Source organism: Colius striatus, chromosome 14 (genome assembly GCF_028858725.1).
Source record: "Colius striatus isolate bColStr4 chromosome 14, bColStr4.1.hap1, whole genome shotgun sequence".
Classification (NCBI taxonomy): domain Eukaryota; kingdom Metazoa; phylum Chordata; class Aves; order Coliiformes; family Coliidae; genus Colius; species Colius striatus.
Window position 1 is genome coordinate 3,728,789 of NC_084772.1, and position 19,970 is coordinate 3,748,758.

The 19,970-nt window shown below is 47.9% G+C and overlaps 1 protein-coding gene across 1 annotated transcript in view; it reads right to left on the bottom strand.

The window, feature by feature from the left end:
* NECAB2 (N-terminal EF-hand calcium binding protein 2) overlaps window positions 1-18,864 on the bottom strand; it is a 78,094-nt gene extending 59,230 nt beyond the window's left edge. Inside the window, exons 1-2 of the mRNA XM_062007668.1 lie at window positions 18,670-18,864; window positions 10,950-10,974 (exon numbers count right to left, since the gene is read on the bottom strand). Of these exons, the coding sequence (XP_061863652.1) occupies window positions 10,950-10,974; window positions 18,670-18,864 (220 nt within the window). The remainder of the gene's footprint in view (window positions 1-10,949; window positions 10,975-18,669) is intronic.
* Between the last annotated feature and the right edge of the window lie 1,106 nt (window positions 18,865-19,970).

Sequence of the window (19,970 nt, forward strand, 5' to 3'; positions counted from 1 at the left end):
TAAGGTTGGGCCAATGCAGAGAGTGACATCTCCATGAGCTCACGGCATCGCTGGGGCAGGGGAAGCCACCTCCTCCCCACCAGACACAGGCTATTCATGCCACTGTCCACAGGTATCGAGTGCCTCTGCCCAGCCCACCACTAACCCACAGCACCTCAGCTCCAGGGCTTTGGGATCCCTCCAGGGCTGGGCACTCCCCCAGCTCCCTGGGCAGCCTGGCACAGGGGCTGACATCCCTCTCAGGGAAACAGTTCTGCCTCAGCTCCAGCCTCAACCTCCCCTGGGGCGACCTGAGACATTTCCTCTTCTCCTGTCACTCATTACTTGAGAGAAAAGACCAACTCCCATCTCTCTACAACCCCTTTTTCAGGTAGTTGCAGAGAGTGATCACGTCTCTCAGCCTCTGCCTCTCCAGGCTAAATGACCCCAGCTCCTTCAGCTGCTCCTCACAAGACTTGTTCTCCAGATCCTTGCACAAAGACCAACCCATTGGCAAGGAAAACATCCACATGTAACACTTCATCTGAAATGGCCTCCAGGATGGCTACAGCCACAGCTCACTGTGCCAACTGGCAATATCCAGCAAGTGCCATGCTCCACACTTTTAAGACACTACCACTAAAGCTCAATGGGTTTTGTTGGCTGGGGACCACCAGTAGGTAACAGCTCTGTAAATGTTTTAGTGCCCTTTGCTAGCTGTCATCACGCCATGCAGATGTATTTGCTGTGCAGCTCCCAATTAAGTATCTCAACTTTGGCTCTGGAAAAAAAGGTCTTTAAAATTTCCTTGGCTAATTGAGAGGCTTTTCAAAGTCTCCTTAGAAAGCCACAATCCCTTATTCCCACCCTCCACAACTTGCAACAAGGCCATTAAATGTCTTAGAATAATATATCCCATTCACTCCTATCCAGCCTGAAATCTCTATTGAGGTTTGCAGATGAAAACCTACATCTCCCAACCCAGGCAGAGAGGAAGAAAATAAACCTCCCTCTTCTTTGGGTTGTCATATGTCAGATCTTAACTGGTGCACTTCAAAGCAAAGCAGGAGTGTCTGGAAATGCTGCCCTGCAGATCAAATGTTCAGCCTCCAATTGCCAGGCTAAAGCAGAACCTCAATGTTCCTTCCCTGTGTCACTCAGGGACATCAATGTGCTGCTGTTTCACTCCCCATATTGAAGGAACTGAAAGGAGGAGCCAAGTGAGAGAATGGATGAGGCAGAACAAGAGCATTTTGCCTGTGGAATCGCACTGGCTCCATCACACACACAGAATCCACCTCAAAGGCTGAACACAGCTACGTTGTCCCATATTCCCAAGACAAAGCATTCATTAGTCAGAGCCCACTCACACAGACCTCCCTCTGCTCTGCCAGATCAGCATTTGCTCAGCATGGAGAACAACATTTCCTGTGGGTAAAAGGTGTGATGAACTGTGGCAAGGTGCTCCTGGGCAGGCATGTCCTGAACCTCTACCAGGGATTTTCACAGGCAGCAAGAAGGCTCAATCGATGGGTCAGGTTGGAAATCCAGGTATGGGGCAGACTAGTGGGTGCTTTCCAATGCAAAAGCTTTGATCTAGTGTGCTCCTCCACATCTGACCTGAGTGAGGTCCAGCAGAAAACAGAGATCAGCAATGGCCTAAGGGTTGGCACTTCTGCCCATACAGTGCACATGGAAAGTCACCAAAAGCATGGCCAGCAGCCACCTTCCACCATTTCTGCATTACCTCAACATTCATCATCTGGTTGATAGGTTTATTATTTTGGGAATAGCATGTCCCTATTTAAACAGATGTCACCTCTTCAAAACTGTGTGCTGTGAGCTCTGCAAGGACTTGGAAGGAAAACTGAATATACAATAGAGAGCAAGCTAGGAAATGACACAGGAGCCCAGAGAAGTGAAAACAGAGCCAAGCTTTCTCATTGTACATAAAACCCAGTACAAGGTGTTTGATCTTCACATGAAATCTAGACTAAATGCAAGTCTTTCTTATTTTTTTAAGGAGAAATCCATTTAGACTGGTCATCTGGCCATGGAAGAACCTACCAGACTTACCCATACACACAACAGCTGATTCCTCACTGCATTCTTCCACTTGAATGTGGCTGCTAATAACTGTTTGGTATGCAAGAATTATAAATATCCTCCTTCAGAACAAATGATTTAATTTGGACACACCAGGACATGAATAGCTCAAGGTTTTCCCTGGGCCTGAGGGGCAGTAGCCACACAGAAGGTAATTACCTAGGCCTGGAAGATAAGTGGGTTTGAGTGGTAGCCCCTAACAGAGGGACTGCAAGGCTCCCAGCTCAGAGTAAAGGTTTATCACTTAAAACTCAGTGCAGAGCTGTGGAAGAAAGAGTTGTACATGCAATAGGAGGCTTATTAAGTGTTTAGTGTCTTTTTATTCTGAGATATATATATCTGGAGGTATCACATCTCCAAGATGACATCTACTTATGATTAGATAAAAGCACCCAAAGCTATGGTGATGTCATTTTTCTTCCTTGATGCCTGGGGTGCCACACTGTGTCCCAGCTGCTTATCACCATTCAAATCCTGTGCAAGTATATTGTCCAAAAGGGCCTCACATTAACAGGGGAAGGTGAAGAGATAAGTACTCCAAGCCTTAAAACCACCTTGGTGGACAATAACCATGTTAAATTCCAATCAAGTAGTCTTCTAAAAGTGTCTCAGTAAATGAACAAGGTAAATAATAATAGGTGTCTGTAAGCAGTGACAGCTTCTTGGGTTTCCAAAAGAAGGAAAGGACTAAGATACAACCACCATGACAGGCAGGACACCAAGCCAGCAATACATGACATTTGGCACATGCCACAGCAGCAGGGCTGTGCTCAGACTATAGTCCCATTTCCTTCACCCACAGGGGACTCCTCTAACCTGCAGCCAAGGAGCCCACAGGGACATAAAGCAATACAAGCAAACATCAAACACGAGGTCTTTGGACCATTTGCTCACCAGTACCAGTTTTCTCCTTCCCTCTCTCCAGGCACTGCCAGAACTGGGAGGCATTTGCACCCCTTTCTGCCCCAATTTCTGTATTAATGACTCAAGCTCAGTGAGGGGCACTCTCAGAGGGAAAGGGCAAAAAGGAAACATGCAGTGATCTGGGTCCAGCTGCCACGACTTTAAGCTCAAGCACATCCACAGACAAACATTCGTTTCTTCCTATTCTAGGCTCACTGCAGGTGATGCAAATCATTTCTCCAAGTGAGGTCTGAAAGGGTGGCTAAGACTTTGGAAGTTATTACCATGAGAAGTCCTGCAAGTTTCCCAGATCCTCAAAGTCCTTGAAGGAAGAGTCTCTAACCTATGAGTGAGACACTGAGGACAGGCGCACAGCACTTGGGAAGGGATGGGAATTGCTGAGAGTTTCACTCACATGCTCTTTTGGAGTACTTATCTCCTGTTAATCTGAGGCCCTTTTGGACAATATACTTGCACGTGGTCTTTTTGGAGGACTCTTTTAGCCCTCTCCCTTTGCTAAAGGCCCAGAGCTTTCCCTGCTCCCCCACCATTATCCCTTAAAGCAAGAAAGCATGAAAGAAACCTCAAGCCTTAGTCTCCTCATTTGTGCACTGGTGATTACCAAGACCAATTTCTACTTAGGTGACACTTATGTCTCAATTCTTTAACATATCCAGCTGTGGCTGAGAGATGAGCTTTTTGTTTCCTAGGTTTTCATTTTCTGCCTGTTTCCAGCATTTGAGGCTTGTGAGTTCCACAGAGCAAGGGGCCAGAGCTGGCACTGACGTTAGAGCCACAAAGCCACCGCTGCTGGTTTCTGTGTAAGAAGTGGAGCTTGCTCTGCTCACGGGGCACAGTTCCCTGCCAGCTAACCAGGCTCTTCAACCTGTTTATGATGTTCATGTCCAAAGATATTACTGACATTACTGCTTGTTGGCAGCTCTACCTGTGTCCCATCATTCCTAGGGTGAATTGCTATGAGGCTTGCAGCATGGGGTATGCAGACTTCTAATTGCCAATAATAACAGCACAAACCTCCTTTAATGAACTCTTAAATGACTAACAGATATCTGCATGCAGCTATTTAAAGGACAAGCCCTGATGGGATAGGAATGGGCACAACTCCATTGCCCTCTGTGGCTCCTAACCAAGAAGCCCTTTCCAGCCACCTATTCACACTTCCTTTTTGCCTTTATTAGCTCTGCTACATCCTCTACAGGCCCTTCAGCTCATCATCCAGATCCCCTGAAAACAACCCTCCTCTCAGCACTTGCACTCCAGATCTATGTTCAGTCTGTTCACCCTTCCTTGTATTTAATTTTTGACAGTGGCAGAAGCTATCCAAGAAAGCATGTGTTGAATGGTTTTTGTTCCCATTCACTTTTTCTCTAGATATGATAAATTCAAGGGAGAAGCACAACAGCTTGGGATGGTTCTTGGTGCAGAAGCCACAGGACAGCAGCAGTAGGAAGGTGCCAAGTTGACTGAACCACGATGCTAACTCACCCCTGGTCACTGTCAAAGTACTGCACCACCACCAGCTCCTCCTGTCACTTGCTGTAGGCACTTTATAACCATAAGCTGAGGTTTTGGCACAGTTTCTTTTGCATCTCTCCTCTTTTCACAGCAGAAGTCCAGAGGAAACAAAGCTCAGCAAGCCAGCCCCATGGATGGGGTAGACAGCACTCATCTGCATGAGCAAGATGTAAGAAATATGGCAAAACCCACCAAACTAAGCCACAAGATGACAGCTGGATGCACTTCACCTTCACTTACAGCCAAGACATGGGAGCTGGGTAGATTTCAAGACAATAAAACTCCATTTTTCAGGAAGCAACATTTCTAACAGGAATCGTTAGCAATTAGGCTGTTCTGTCAAAATAAAACTGTCTTAATCTTTCAAAGCAAATCCTGGGCTATTTAACTTCTAATTGATTAACAGCTTTCTAATGAGAGGATTAAAGTGCACAGCAGATAACTCAGGTGATTGACAGCTCTGCTCCACCAGCCTAGACCAAGATACCTCTGTTTTCCTACCACATGCCAATTAAATGATTCAGTATTGTTTACTGGACTGGGAGGATTACAAGACAGTAGGTGGATTTATTAGCAGGGAAAGGAAAACCACTCCTACACAGAAGAACAGGATTACTTTGAATGACTAACAACAATGCCCCTGCAAAGCATGACTAGAGCTAGACAAATTATTCACTGTCAGAAGGTTACACCCTTCTCTTCAGACTGTTTGCCAGTTTATCCAGCTGCCTCCCATGTGCTCACCGTTTCAAGGTGTGCTCTTTCAAGGTGTTTGCTGGGATTATCCTACAACTAGTTCTTGATATCCTTGATGGGTATCAAGGCTGGGAACTCAACTCTCATGAGACAGAATCTCACTTCTCTGAGGCAAGGGATCCAGACGTCTTTTAAGCAGCAAGAGCTGCCTCATTAGCAAATCTCCTAGTCCATGTAGGCACTGAATCAAATCACATTGACACAAGTACCTGAACATGGCAGGAACAATAATGTGTTTCAGCATCTTACACCAAGAACATCCAATTTCACATGAATAAACAATTTATGCTGAGGAGCTTTGAAAGAAAAGGGAGGGAGCCAGCAGCTCTTGAACTCACACAATCAGGCTCCATAGTTACCATGTCTGAACCAGCCACATTGCTTTAACACAATATGTGCCATTTCTACTAGACTGGGGCAAAAAAAGACAATAAAAAGACTTCCAAATTTAAGACCTCTTGACTGCACAAAGCTGCACATTAAATGAGAATCCCTGAAGCTTACAGTCCCATCTTTTCCTTTCCTTTGCCCTCAGGAGGGCAAAGGGTACACAAGACAGTCTAATTAAACTACAAGTGCTGAAGTTTTCTTTGGGTTTTTTGCCCCATTTCTGCAGGGCTCCTACACAGGTCTATGGGAGTGGCTTTGCCACAAGGAAAAGGAGGAAAGCAAAGCTTGCCTGGGTAAGGCTGCCAGCATTTCCTCCCCTGGGAGTTCTCTCCTCTAGTATGCCTCTGGCACACAGCATCAGGTAATTTGTCTCAGTAGGTAATTAAACTGAGCAAGGTCCCTGCCAGACAAGAACCTCTGCAGGTGTGCAGACAGCAGAAGCTTATTAACAGATATTTATCTCAAATGTTTTTGGGAGCACATGAGCTTCTGCTTGCAGCAGCCTGTCCAGAGGCTCAAGGCCCCATCCCAAGATTCTGACAAACATCTAAAAGCACAAGATTTTCACTTCTCAGTGCAGGGCTGTGCACAGAACACAGTCTGTCTGCAGTGACACATGCAAGCAGGCTGATGCTTCCACTGATGCTTTACCAAGTAAAGCCATGAAGAGACTGAATTTCAACAAATCAATAAATTCAAGGCCAGCATGTCAGAGAAAATTGTGAGAAATCCCTACAGATATTAAATACAAAGATATTACCTCTGGCTGTAGAAACCTCTGAGCCACACTTTGTGGGAAGCTGTACCAGGGGAAATAATCCTGCAGGTTTCCTGCTGCAACTGCTGTGACCCCAAAAGGAACATACTGAGCTGATTATGAAGAGGGGCAAACTCCCTTATCAAGACTTCAGCAAATACAAATGGCTGGTGAAGCTGGCCACCAACACTGGCACACATCTCAAGAAAAAAAGCAGCATCTGGAAAAACACAGGGAAAATAACTACAGGGCATACAGCCCTTCAGAAGACAGCCCCAAAATCAGAGAGATGGGCAGACTCAGTAGGACTGGAAAGCAGCCACACATGCTCAGCCACCTCACCTAGCAGGAACCAACACAGGGTCAGAGCTGCTACTTAACTCCAGAGTTTCTTGTGACAGCAAGCTCTTGGCTCTGCAAGCACAGAGCCTGTCAGCCAGGTCCTCAAAAGGAAAAGGCAGCACCAAGTCCCACTCACGTTGTGTTGTCCTAAGTCACCTGCAGTTAAGTGACCTGCACTGCAAGCAATGAGAGTGGAACTAGAGATAAAGAGAACTCTCTCTTCAGAGAACATTTGGCCTTGTTTAACAGAACCAGCTTCCCCCAGTGCAGTGCCCATGGAGACCTGGGAAGAGGCAGGACAGATTTCAGATGAGCAGCCCTCAGCTTTACCAGGGTTGGGGACACCTTTTGTGCCCATGATCAGTTGTTGATCTCCTTATCCCCTGCAAGCCCAGTGCTCAGATCTGCTGCACCCCAGCAGTGACAGCTTTCAGCATTAACAGCTCAAATTCCTGCCCAGCACTGTCTCTGACAATGACCCACCAATTTAATCACCAGACATTAGAGTTTGTCCTGCTATTGCCTATTCATACCATCCCAGGCTGGTTATGGGTCCTGACAAGTCAGCCCATCAGCTTTACAACCCAATGGATTAGCAGCTACTGCGTGGCAGACATGTCATTGGCAACCCACATTTGTTGTAACACTTTGTGACTTGGACAAGGAGAGCTCCAGTTCTTCCAATCCACGAGAGCATCCCTGTTTTGAGTTTTAATTGGGATATTACTGGTTAACATGAAATAAAGATGTTCAGATGAACAGCTTAGAGGCAAATATCCACAAAGGGGTGAACACCTTTTCACATCTGCACAGCCAAAGAGACCACTCATCTATGAGCAATGCTCCTCAGGGGCTTTACATTTTAGGGTACCTGGGCCTCAGGAGGGTAGGTCTGCTGGGAAGGACAGCAACTCCATGGAGAAGTGTTTGCATGCCCACAGTGACTGATGCACACTGAGATCAGCCCTGGGGTATTCATCTCTGCTTGTTTGCTCAAATCCAAACTACCTCTAGTCAGATGTGCAGGACAAGAAAATGCTAAGTGCACACCATACCTGAGCCACTCACTGTCTTCCTTTCCATGTGTAACAGTGACCCTGCCTGTTATCACATGGAGCACTTGCTGGAGCCTCAAAGGGAGAAGATAGAGAGGAGTGGACAGATTTTTCCCCAGGATGAAGGGCAAAGGTAAAAGGCTCTTGCTGACAGAAGCCCCTTGATTTGCCTTTATCTCTTATTCACACTAAAACACTGAAGGAGTTGTTTTCTCATCATTAGCAACAGAGTATAAGCTTGCAAAAACAAGAGATATGGATGGGTTTCAACAACAGCAAGAGAACTGGTCAGGAAAAGTCACCAGCCTTCCTAAGGTACATCTTCTCAGAAGCCCTTTGCCAGGGCAGACCAGGCAGGTCCAAAGGTTCATAGTTTACCCAGGTTACCACCCATAGTACAAAACACAGATTAATATACAGCAAGAGATCTGTCCCTGGAGCAAGAGCTGCACTAAAACTTTACCCTCATCACCTTGTCACACAGTGAAACCACCAAAATGACAGCTTTGCCCTCGTAGCTGGGTTGGAAAGATGGCTCTGCCTGCCCCTGGCCAGCAGTAGCTCCTGCCACCATGCTGCAGTGAGTGAAAACAACTCCTCAGCTGCTCCCCTCGTGCATCCTAGAAAAGCTTTAATATTAGCACACCAGCCAGCACAAGATTCTGTACTTAGAGTTCTGATTCTTCTGCCCCATCACACCCATCATTAATTTGATACTAAACCAGAAACACAGCATCATTTGGCAGAGCCCGGGAAGCAGTCACTGGAAAGAACTACATCAAGACCAGTACATTAAAGTATATCCTTTCAAGCTCTGTTCAGCAGGGTAACAGTTCTTATGGAAAAGAAATAAAAAAGCATGGCTTTTTGATTTTGGCTGCCCTGGAAACTAGAAGGAAACTGTCAAGATGGAGGCCAGACATGGGCTTAGCAAGGAATCGTTTCACTAGGGGAGGTTTGGAGTGTCATTTTCAGCTTCAAACTGAGATGGGAATAACTAGGCATCGATTTTAGCCTCATATCTGCATGCAACAAAGACATGGACAATCATAGTCCAAAAATCTCAGGCTTCTCCTGATGGGAGCAAGTGGCAGGTAAGACTTCATTACAAGTTGGCAGTCCCAGCCCTCAGCTCCGTGGGGGAAGGCACAGCACCAGCAGAAAGCAAGCAGGCAGCATCTCTCAGAGGCAGCATCTAATAGTTCAGCAGACAAAACCCTTCAGGTCTCCAATTATGAAACAATTAAGTGCTCAAGAGGCCATGAAGTACAACAATCTGTGTATCAGGAGCACAAGCTGATTTTTCCCTGTAAGCAGCACTTGGAGCACTCTCCCCCTCACTTTCCCTGGCCATCACATATCTGCTCAGCTTATCCAAGCAACAAACTTCAAACATCTTATGACTGTCAGTTGTTATAACCAAATGCTCATGTTAAGAGGGCATTTACTGCTTAAATGGCAGCCAGCTCACAGCATCCTTCAGTGCCTTACCTAGGGGCAGGGATCATAAGCTTCCACAAGCTCTTACAGAAATTGGGTATCTCCCTTTTAAATCTGTCAGGAGAAAAAACCACAAGCCCTCCTCTGTGGTCCTCTGAAAAAAACTTTCCCACCTGTCTCTCAGCAAGCACACACATTTTGATACATATTTAGTTTTCATCTTGTACAGAAGGGAAAGAAGAGAGATCACCTCTTGGGATTTTACCTGGGATCTAAAGTTAAAATGCTTTTCAGGGTGGAGAGGGATCCTGGAGAAAAGGATTTCTTGCCTCTTTTCCCCATAACTACAACATCATAGAATTGTTTTGGTTGGAAAAGCCCTTTAAGCTTATGAGTCCAACCTCTCCAACTAACCCCTGGCCCTCAGCATCACGGCTTTGGGATCCCTCCAGGGCTGGGCACTCCCCCAGCTCCCTGGGCAGCCTGGCACAGGGGCTCACACCCCTCTCAGGGAAACAGTTCTGCCTCAGCTCCAGCCTCAACCTCCCCTCTCAGGGAAACAGGAGACCATTTCCCCTTGTCCTGTCATTCATTACTTGTGAGAGAAGACTGACTCCCAGCTCCCTGCAGCCTCCTGTCAGAGAGTGCTCCTGTGTCCCCTCAGCCTCCTCTTCTCCAGGCTGAACACCCCCATTCCATCAGCCCCTCCCCAGCCCCTTGTGCTCCAGCCCCTTCCCCAGCTCTGTGCCCGGCTCTGGCCACGCTGCAGCCCCTCAGTGTCCCTGTGGCAGTGAGTGAGGGGCCCAGCACTGACACAGCCCTGGAGCTGCAGCCTCCCCAGGGCCCAGCACAGGGGCACAGGCACTGCCCTGCTCCTGCTGCCCCCCCAGTGCTGATCCCAGCCAGGCTGCCCGTGGCCTCTTGCCCCCCTGGGCTTGCTGCTGGCTCCTGTTCAGCCGCTGGCACCAACCCCCCCAGGCCCTTTCCCTGCAGCAGTTTCCAGCCGCTCTGCCCCAGCCTGGAGCTGCCTGGGCTTGGTGAAGCCCAAGGGCAGGACCCAACACTCAGTCTTAAACCTCAGACATTTGGATTCAGCCCATCACTCCAGCCTGGCCAGGGCCCTCTGAAGAGCCTTCCTGCCCTCAAGCAGATTTATGCCCCCACCCAACTTCATAATCTCACAGCAGAGCAGCTCTCTCCTTTCAGGATCCCAGGTCACATGAAGGTACCTCTGTGCTATTTCCCATCTAAGGACAAGACTCGAATTTATTGAGCTTTCTACAGATACAGGCTAAAAACAGACTTCAATACATGTTGCTTGTGTCTCCAGCCCTTCAGGAACCAAACTCTAACATCCATAGGTGAGATCTGTTTTGCAGAGCAGTTCCAGGATTACTGAGAGCTGGATCCTCATTTATCACTTAGCTGTGGTTTATTTTTATGTTGTATTTCACAAAATTGACACATATCTTAGGCATCTTGCCATGCCAACTTGCACCATAGTATCATATCTGGTCTAAGAATATCTCAGTCAAAGAAATGACAAAACCTTTTCTGTTGCTTGGACTGTATCAGTCAGACCCAGCAAACTGAACATTTAAATGGTTAAATGGTACTATTAGGGAAAATGGCAATACTGACACAAGTTCAGTCAAGAAATGTGATAGATGAAGGTACAGACTTACCATTTTTGTCAGCTCTTCTGAAAATCTAGAATGGAAAGAGAGAGAAAAACATTTTTACTACTTTGACTTGAAAGGGTGAAGCTCCTTGCATCAGGACCATGTTCAACCCCACACACAGGGCAGGGCCACATGCTCCATCCCCACCATGAGCCATTAACTGAGCTCACTCTTCACTAGGCTCAGCCCATCACCAGACCCTACACAATGAATTACCACTGCCAGGGTAGAGGATCAACATGGTTACCTTTGGAATAACTAGGGGAAAAAGAAGTTAGCCAGCAAAATAAAGGTAACACAAAATGCTTCCAGCAGCTCCAGCACCTCCTTCACAGAAGGAAGCTCAAAAAAACGGATCCAACACAAGTAAAAATACCCAGTAAAAGAAAACTTACAACAGCCACACAGCAGGCAGCACAGACCATTTTTCCAGCACCAAAAATATCTCTTAAGCCAAGTTTCTCAGTTCTGCACTTCTGAAAAGTTATTTACAATCTTTTCTTTTTAAAAAAGCAGGTTTCCTGCGTGGGAAGGAGATTATATTTAGACTTAAAACTACAGTGTGGAAGAACAGCCCACACAGAGGAATCAAATAGCCCTTTGAGAAGGAAAAAAGCAATAATGTGTAGTACAGTAGAATTTGCCAGGGACAAAGACAGCAAAAACAACTGCTATTTTTCTGACTAGTTTCATCATAGGAAAAGTCCCCTGACATGATGCAATCAATAGCAAAAGGCTTGTGCAAAGTCTGAAATCTTATAGGTACCTGCCAAAAAAGCAGCTGCTAGCACAAGTAAGGGCAGGAATTACCAAAAAATTAACATGCTCATCAGCTGGGCAGAAAAGGGAAAAGATCCTCTTCAGACTTGACCCTATTAATTTGAGCAAGAGCACAGATTTTGGCTGTAGCAAGAAATTTCCCTGTGGAGGGAATAAAAGCACCAGCAGGACGGATCAGAGTCAGCTGTAAGATGAAATCTCTTATTTTCTGGGTCATAAAATCATTAAAGAAAAGAATCATATCCTAAGAGACACTGCTGCACGAAACAAGAAGCCCAAGAGACAAGTTGAATTGCAGAATATGCTATTTAAGTGAACATGGCTTCATCAAGGAACAATAATCTTTTGCCCAAAGTTCTTCCTAGGCTGCAGAGGGCAAAGTCAAAGCAGGACTTTCTGGTGTACTTCAGCAAACACTCACTGTGTGAGCCAAAGCCAAACAGGAGTCACCAAGCCCCAGCTTCAGGAGAGGGTCACAAAAACCCTACGAGGCTCATAGCTTGGGACCACTCCAGAGCTGCTTACTTCTTGGGGTGACTTTCCTTTTATTAGAGCAGTTAGAAGTTTGGGAGGGGGAAATTCTACCTGTCTCCATATTATAGACTTCATTGGAGGTAAATATGGGCTTTGAAGGGCTGGACAATCATGGCTTGTCTATAGGAAGAAAGACTAAAGCCAGGAAGGATAACCAGGACCCCAGCAAGCCCTGGGGGCTTTGGCACACATCATCCACCCATGCACCACATGCCTTGCCCAGAGTATGATATATTCCTTTTTTCCTGGCTTGGACACCCCAGCACCTCACTCCCTGTGAGCACCTCCAGGTGAGGCATTTCTCTTTATACATGCTGATGAATTCTAGGGTATTTTGTTTCATTGCTACATGTTTCTATTACAGTTCCCACTGCTCTGAAACAAAGACATTCCATCAATTCTAACACAGAGGAGGCAAGGATGCCTTGAAAGTCCTGTGGGAAATCATCACCCCTTTAAGCACAACTGTCAGAGGGAGAAGGCACAAGCCATCAGAACAATGTAACCTGAAGCAGGAGAAAGGCTCAATCTGCAGCAAGAAACAGAAGTATTTATAGCCAGCTTCACTGAGTGAACTTTTTAGGGCTTTAACTCTCCCAGACACTCCTAGAAAGTATGACTACTTGTAAATGAACACATTGATCACATCAGCTGTGTTACCTACCAGGATTTATTCCACAGGACCAAGATGTTTAGTTTTTATTGCTAACGAGCAAGATTTAGTCTTCCAGCTTAATTGGTTCCCCTAAAACTTACACACACACAAAAATTTAAAGCTGTACACCTGGAGGGAAAGCAATTTAAGATCAAGTCATCTGTCAGCACAGGCAGGCAGTGCATCAAGGTAGGAGCGCTGGAATGAGCATCAGGAGGCTGATAAAGACATAATAGGCTCTGTGATAGCTTGGTCATGCTGCCAAAAACACTGCTGCTGTGAAGACCCAGGATTTATGCTCTAGCTCAGCAAACAAGAGTGCCCTCCCACACACAACCTGCAGATGCTCTCTGCTCATGCCTTGAATTAGCTGTTCCAGTGCAGGAAGGACGAGGTGTGCTTTTGGGAAGGCACAGGTATAAGATTCAGTGGTGGAAGGGAAGCCTGCAGCCCCTCACCCTTCCCTGATGGCCCAGTGAGGAAGAGCCCTGAGAGCAGCTCAGTGCTGGGCTCCCAGAGAGCTCAGGGAAAGGAAAGCTCCAGCCAGCTGCAGGACAAAAGGAAAGTCAGCAAGGATGCTGTGTTATCTCCAGCCCCAAGCCTGCAAAGCTGCTGCACCTCACAAGGTTGCTGTTCTCTCTCCATCCCTGCTATTCTCACTCAGCAGCAGAGTCACTTAGACTTAGTCAAAGCAGCAGCCCTGGAGGTCAGGGAGAGTGGAAGCAGTGAAATATTGATGAAGCAACACCATGTCCTGCCAGGCCCTGAGCAGCCATTGGTTTCCCACATCTCCACCCCATCCAAAGACCATCCCCAGCGGCCAAGGGCTTCACAGAACAGAAGGCAGCAGCACCACGCAGCCTGGCCAGGGATGTTCTTTCCACTCCATCACCCCCAGTTCTCCAATCATCAGGGCAACATGCTGCTTTCAGATGGTAAATGTGAAATTACCCAGCCTAAAAAGCACTACAGAAACCAGCTCTCCTTTAAACCTCTTGAAGAGGTCTCCCAAAGCACAGGCTGAGTTGCATGGTGAGCCCACAGGATGCCCACAATATGGGCCAGATCATCCCATTTTCTAAGATTTACATAGGCTATGCATGCATTTTGCTGCCTGCAGCACACTTATTCCATTTACCAGGTGTTTAGAGGAATACAAGATCTATTTTATTTAGAGCAAGGAGCCTCTGTCAAGGTTTCCAACAGCTTTTTCTAGAAAAGCATACATTGCTGTACTCTCAAATGGCTACTGTGGATATTTGGCAGAAAGCAGCCATTCAAAACACTAGTGGTAATAATAAACTTGACAAAAACCCTGATGGTTTCAAATTTAAACACTCAGCTCTGCCTTCTCAAGGCTCATGGATGAGACTGTGCAACGCTGGAAGCTGCTGAATGGAGGTTTTTTCAGCAGTTTTATTAAATAAACACAAGCACCCCCCTAAAAGGCCTGAGAATTATTGCAGGGTTGGTAGAGTTTATTATCCCTTCAGCAGGTTAATATAGTGTTCATTTCAAATAGAGTGCAACTGAGCTAGAATTTGATTTTCCAACACAATCTTGGTGCATAATCAAGGACAAACAAAACCAAGTCCCTGGAGTGAAGAAAGCTTATGGATGAGGCAGCATCCACACACTCAGATGCCCCTAAAAACCCAGTTCATCTGCCCACTGTGTGCCTACATTCCTGTTCTTCCTTTCCATTTCCCTACAAGTCTCAATGCCTCATGTGGCTTAGTTTAGAGATGGGCTTGGCAGTGTGAGGTTAGTGATCTTAAAGGTCTTTTCCAACTGTAATGATTCTATGATTTGGTCCATATCAGGAATGGCCTAAAATGGCTCTAACCTCAGGCACTGGTAGGAATTTCTTCTCCTACAGCTTATGCTGCTCTTCCCAATACTAATGTGAGAAAATGATGCCCTGCAGCTTTGTCACTTCATACTACATCATTAGACACCATCTAATAACCTTACACTATGCAGGAGATAGGTTTCATTTTGGTGCTTCAGTAAGAAATATGTCATTGGTATGGAGATATTGGCTGAGCATTACTGGCTACCCCCTCCAAAGGGAGGATGCTGTGGAACTCCAGGTCTCACAGCATTTTTCCCACTCCAGAGCTGACTGGATTGGGGGTTTTTTGTCTCCTCACAAGAAGAGCAGCTAGCACCATGTCCTGGTCTCTCCTCTTACACTTACCTTCTCTTTAGACTTTACCTAGATGCCCTAAATAAAGGTTGCAGGAGACAAGCAAGAGTTGTATTAGACATTACCACCTTCACAGCACTGGAAGTTACTTCCCCATAAACATTTGCCCTGGATGCAGCTTACAAAGCCCTGAAGAGCAAGAGAGAAAAGATGAACTTTTCTGTGCAATTAGGTACCTTGCAGGGAGCAATCTCCAAATGCAGGGAGTTCCACCAGCCCCTGCTTCCCAGCCATGTCCTGCCAGCACAGCTCAAGGAGACTATTTCAAGCAGCCCAGAAGACAGAGAACAAATGTAGCATTCCCACAGTCTCACAACCTAAGCTGTGGCTAGACACTAGTTATCTACAGCAGACACACACACAAAGACCTGCCAGCTTTTGGCTCCTGCAGCCATGCACAATCCAGACCCACAGAGCAAACACCCAGAGTGGACACCTGAGGGCAAGTGCAGGATGGGTCCAGACCCTCTGCTCAGCCCCAACTCATGCTGATTTGACTGACATGGGAACAAGTGACCACTACAGGCAAACTGGTGTTTGCCAGGTTCCTGGTGTGACATCACCTCTGCTTGATCTACTACTGCCACCACTGAAGAGCAGCTGTCCCTCCCTAGTTTTATTTGCTGTCTATTTTAGGAGATGCTTAGGGCTTAACTATTTTCTTCAATAGTTACCAAGGTTTAGTTAATCTGCAGTTTCAGATGCTTTCTACACTTGGAGTCCCCTGATTTTGAGCTGAACTGGTAAACATATCCCAACCTTTTTCTAATCCTTTACCTAGGAGGACACAGCAAACTAAAGGAAAAATACTGAAGGCATCCCTAAGGTAGGATTCATCTTCCAAGAGAAGGAGCTAGGTCAGTGACAAAGGACATCTAAACTCCCTTGTTTCATTTCCTTCTTTCTCAGCCCTGTTCTCCCCCATAACACCATAGTTTTGTTTCAATGGTGGAAAGAGTACAGGCAACTTCATACTGACCCACCAGCCACCCTCACAGTCTGGAGGAGTGAGAAGCAGCAGGTTGGGGATGAGTTGAGTCAAAAGAAAGCCAGAACAGAAGAGGAAGAAAAAGTGACTAAGGTACCATTAGCATCATAGCCACCTTACCCAATGCATAGCCAAAACCAAGCTTAGCCCACCTTCCCCAGCCCCCGATGAGCTGCCCACACAGCACACCAGCTCATGCAAATGTGTTAGTTAAATATCAAATCTTACAGGTCTTTTAATCCCTCCCCACCCACCGAGGAGCCGCACTGCTGCGTGTCTGGGAGCCGCTGCTTCCCCAGCACACCCAGGGAATGCAAGAACAGGGAGGAGTTCATTGGAAAATGTGCTCTCATCCCTGAGGATTCAGCAAGATCTTTCTTGGTTCCTGCTAATGTGTGAACACTCACCTAAATTCATGTTTCTGTGTTTAAACTCTCTGTATTTAAGGAGGGTGCCACACGGCGCACTTGAAGATCCTGTTAGAGTGAAGCCACAGCTTCAGCTGACATTTCTATTGTCACAAGGAAAAGGAGAGAAGCAAGTTCTCAGGAAGAAGAGGGAAAAAAAACCCCTACACAACCAAATCCTCAAATCTTTTATTTCCAACATCCATTTCTACTTTCAGCAGGTAAAGAAAGGGCTCCCAGACCCAGCTGTGAAAAGGAAAAAACATCAGGAGCTGCATACACAGCTCTGTTGTGTTTCCCACCAGTATGGCCATTCTGAAAGTTCACAGCTCATTTTCTCAGCTCAAACCTCAAAGTGGAAAAAAAACCCCCACCAATCTCTATTTAAAAAGGGTAAAGTTGAACAGGAAAGATACTATTTTGGTGGAAAACCAGCCCTAACTCAAGAACCTCTTGTATGAACTTCACATAAATTACAGTTGTTGTACAAATTTGGTAACTTCAAGGCAGGTTAAAAAGAGGGAAAAAACCCAGAAGAAATCAAAGTTAACAGCCATAAAGGTTTTTCATTTGTCCTTTCAGTTTCCCCATGAAGCAGCATTTCCTGCAGCACATCATCAAGCTCACTATCTCCTCTCCCAGCTGCTTTCAGCAGCTCAGCAGGCACAGTTGCGTTGGTTCATTCAGGGAACCCAAGTGTCTGTCAGCCCAGGGTGCTCATGAGCAATGGGTTTTGGACACACCAGCCCATGCCAATGCCTACAGGGGACAGATACCACGATGCCCACCAAGATGCAGAAGATTCTTTAGACAATGCAAGAGCTTGCCTAGAAGAGCTACTACTGCCTAACTCCAAGGAGGCTGGAGGAGAGTGTGAGTTATCCTTTACTACAGCCTCAGTAGTTTATTTTTGTATTCACTGGTTTTTTTCAAGCTACCAGCTAGTGAAGCTGAGGATCTATTTGTGTAACTACTAGATGTTGCAGGAAGAGTGGGTAATTACACTGTTTGCACTCTGGTCAATTCTATCCCATTCTCCCAGTTCATTTAAGTGTAAGCAGCTTCGTTAGCTCCCCAGTCAGGAAGCCTACAAACACCAAAGTTGAGGCACTAAGCACAACCCTGCCTGCCCCCCCCAAACTTGAGTAAGGGAGCCCTGGGTCTCAACTCAGCCCCACGCACCCAGACCCTCACAGCTGCAGCCCTTCAGGGACTGTGATGCACTGCTATGCCCAGCTTACATAGGGCAACCCATACTGCAAGACTGGCTGGTTTGCAGGACCTGGAGTCCTGCATCTTCCTCCAGTAAGCTAATATCAGCATTAAGTGCATCCCCAGCCCAACTGGCTCAGGGGTTTCAGGACCTGAGGTGCACACCCATCCCCAGCTGGTCCAGAGCATGCAGGATCTTGGCAAGCAGAGAGGCTGCATCCCTGTACTCAGCTGGTCAAGAGAATAATGCAGGATCTGGTATGCATCCTCATGGCCAGACACTTTGGGGGTGCAGGACTCCAGAAAAGGGGTACAGGATCCAGCTTGCACCCCCACACCCAACTGGTCCGGGAGATGAAGGACCAAGGAACACCTCATTCCCAGCTATCCCAGGGTGGGCAGAACAAAGGGGATGCAGGACACAGGCTGCATCCCTGGAGTCCACCCAGTTTAGGAGGTGCAAGATCCAGACAAGTGGGTACAGGAGCTGGGCTGCAACCCCGTGCCCAAGATTTGGAACGGGGTTACTACCTTTAGGAAAGCCTTGTGCCTAGCCAGTGCGTGAGGTGCAGGACCTGAGCTGCACCCTATCCCCAGCCAGCCAGGGATGCAGGACCCGAGGAATAACCCGGACGTCAAGTCGCTCGGGGAGGGGGCGCAGGGTCCGGTACAGGAGCCGCGGGGCACACTCCGGGCTGCGGGGTCCGCGCCCGCGGGTAAAGCCCCGCCAGGGCAGAGCCCGGCAAAGAACGCCGAACCCGAGGCGGCCGGGGGTGGGGAAAGCCGGGCACGGGGAGGGGGGCAGAAAGCGGGACCCTGGCTGCTCGCCCACCCGGCTCGCGGCGGCAGGACCCGCGCGGGGGGATCGGGGCTCCTGCGGGGAGGTGGGTGCGCAGCACGCGGGGTGCATCCCGGCCCCGAGTTTGGGGAGCACTCACATCGAGGATGACGGAGATGCCCTTCCTCTGCGCGGCGGCGCCGGGGGTGAGCAGCTCCCGCTCGGCGAGGCCCTTGTCGCCCATCCTGGTCACGACCCAGCGCAGCAGCCCGTCCAAGCCGCGGAGCGCCGGCGGCGGCTTGCGCAGCAGCCTCTGCACGCCCGCCCGGCAGTACCGCGCCGCCTGCTCGCACATCGCTCAGCCCGGCCTCATGCCGGAGCCGGGGACTCCCCCCTCCCCGCCCCCTCCTCCTCCTCTTTCCATCGCGGCGCGGCGGGCAGCGGCCGGGGGCGGACCCGGGGGCCGGGGAGATGGGGTCCTGCCCGAAAACGGGACGGGGGGAGGGTTTTCGGGGTGGGGGTAAATCAGCCCGCCCCAATGCAGCCCTCCCGCTCCATCATAAAGCATCCTTTCAAGCGTTTTCCACCTACAAGGAGTATTCACACAGCATGCCCTCTCGCCTCTGCAGCCTCCCTACCCCCACAACACATTTTGGCAGCTCTTCTTAGGGACGGCAGAGAACAAATGCCTTGCTGGGAAGGAAAACTTGCCTCTGACCCGTACCCCTACTCCAGCAGCCCCCTATAAGAGCCAGCAATTACTCCAGCTGGAGTACTGCAGCATTCATGGCTACAGAGCTAACCACAGCCTCAGCTGGACAAGTATTTCTAATCCTGTAATTCTATGTTTGTGATGCTCCTGCACTCACCAACACAGCTCAAGATCTGCTCTTGCATAGGGGCAATAAGTCATCTGGCCAAAATTACATCATTTCATCTATCCCTCCACGCTCAAGTTGATGCTCCCAGGGTAAGTTCAGACCCAGAAAGGCACCACAGCCCAAGAGCTCTGACCCAGACCCTCTGGGAAGGTTCCTCAGTGCACTGGAGTGGCCACAGGCTCCAAACGGCTTTTCCCTCTCCCTTCATTCCTTAAAAGGATCATATCCCCAGGTTTAAATATCTGACAAGCCCAGCATCCCCCTGCAAGCATCATACACTTCCCACACTGACCCCTTGCCTGAGCTCCAGATGAGGAACAGCACAATCACTCTGAAAGGCCTGAGATGCTACAGCTTTAAGAGGAAAATAACCAGCAACAAATGATTTACTTTAAGCAGCACTTCTATACTGTATTGCACCAGAGCCCAGACCCCCAGCAAAGCCCACCTGAAGCCTCTTCCTATAACCACTCTTCTTTGTTCAGATAAATTAGGGTGAAACTTCTGTGTTTGAGGTGGGAGGGAAATGCACCTTTTTCTCTCATCTGCTGCTCAAACAAAAGCAAGTGGGAGCCCTCTT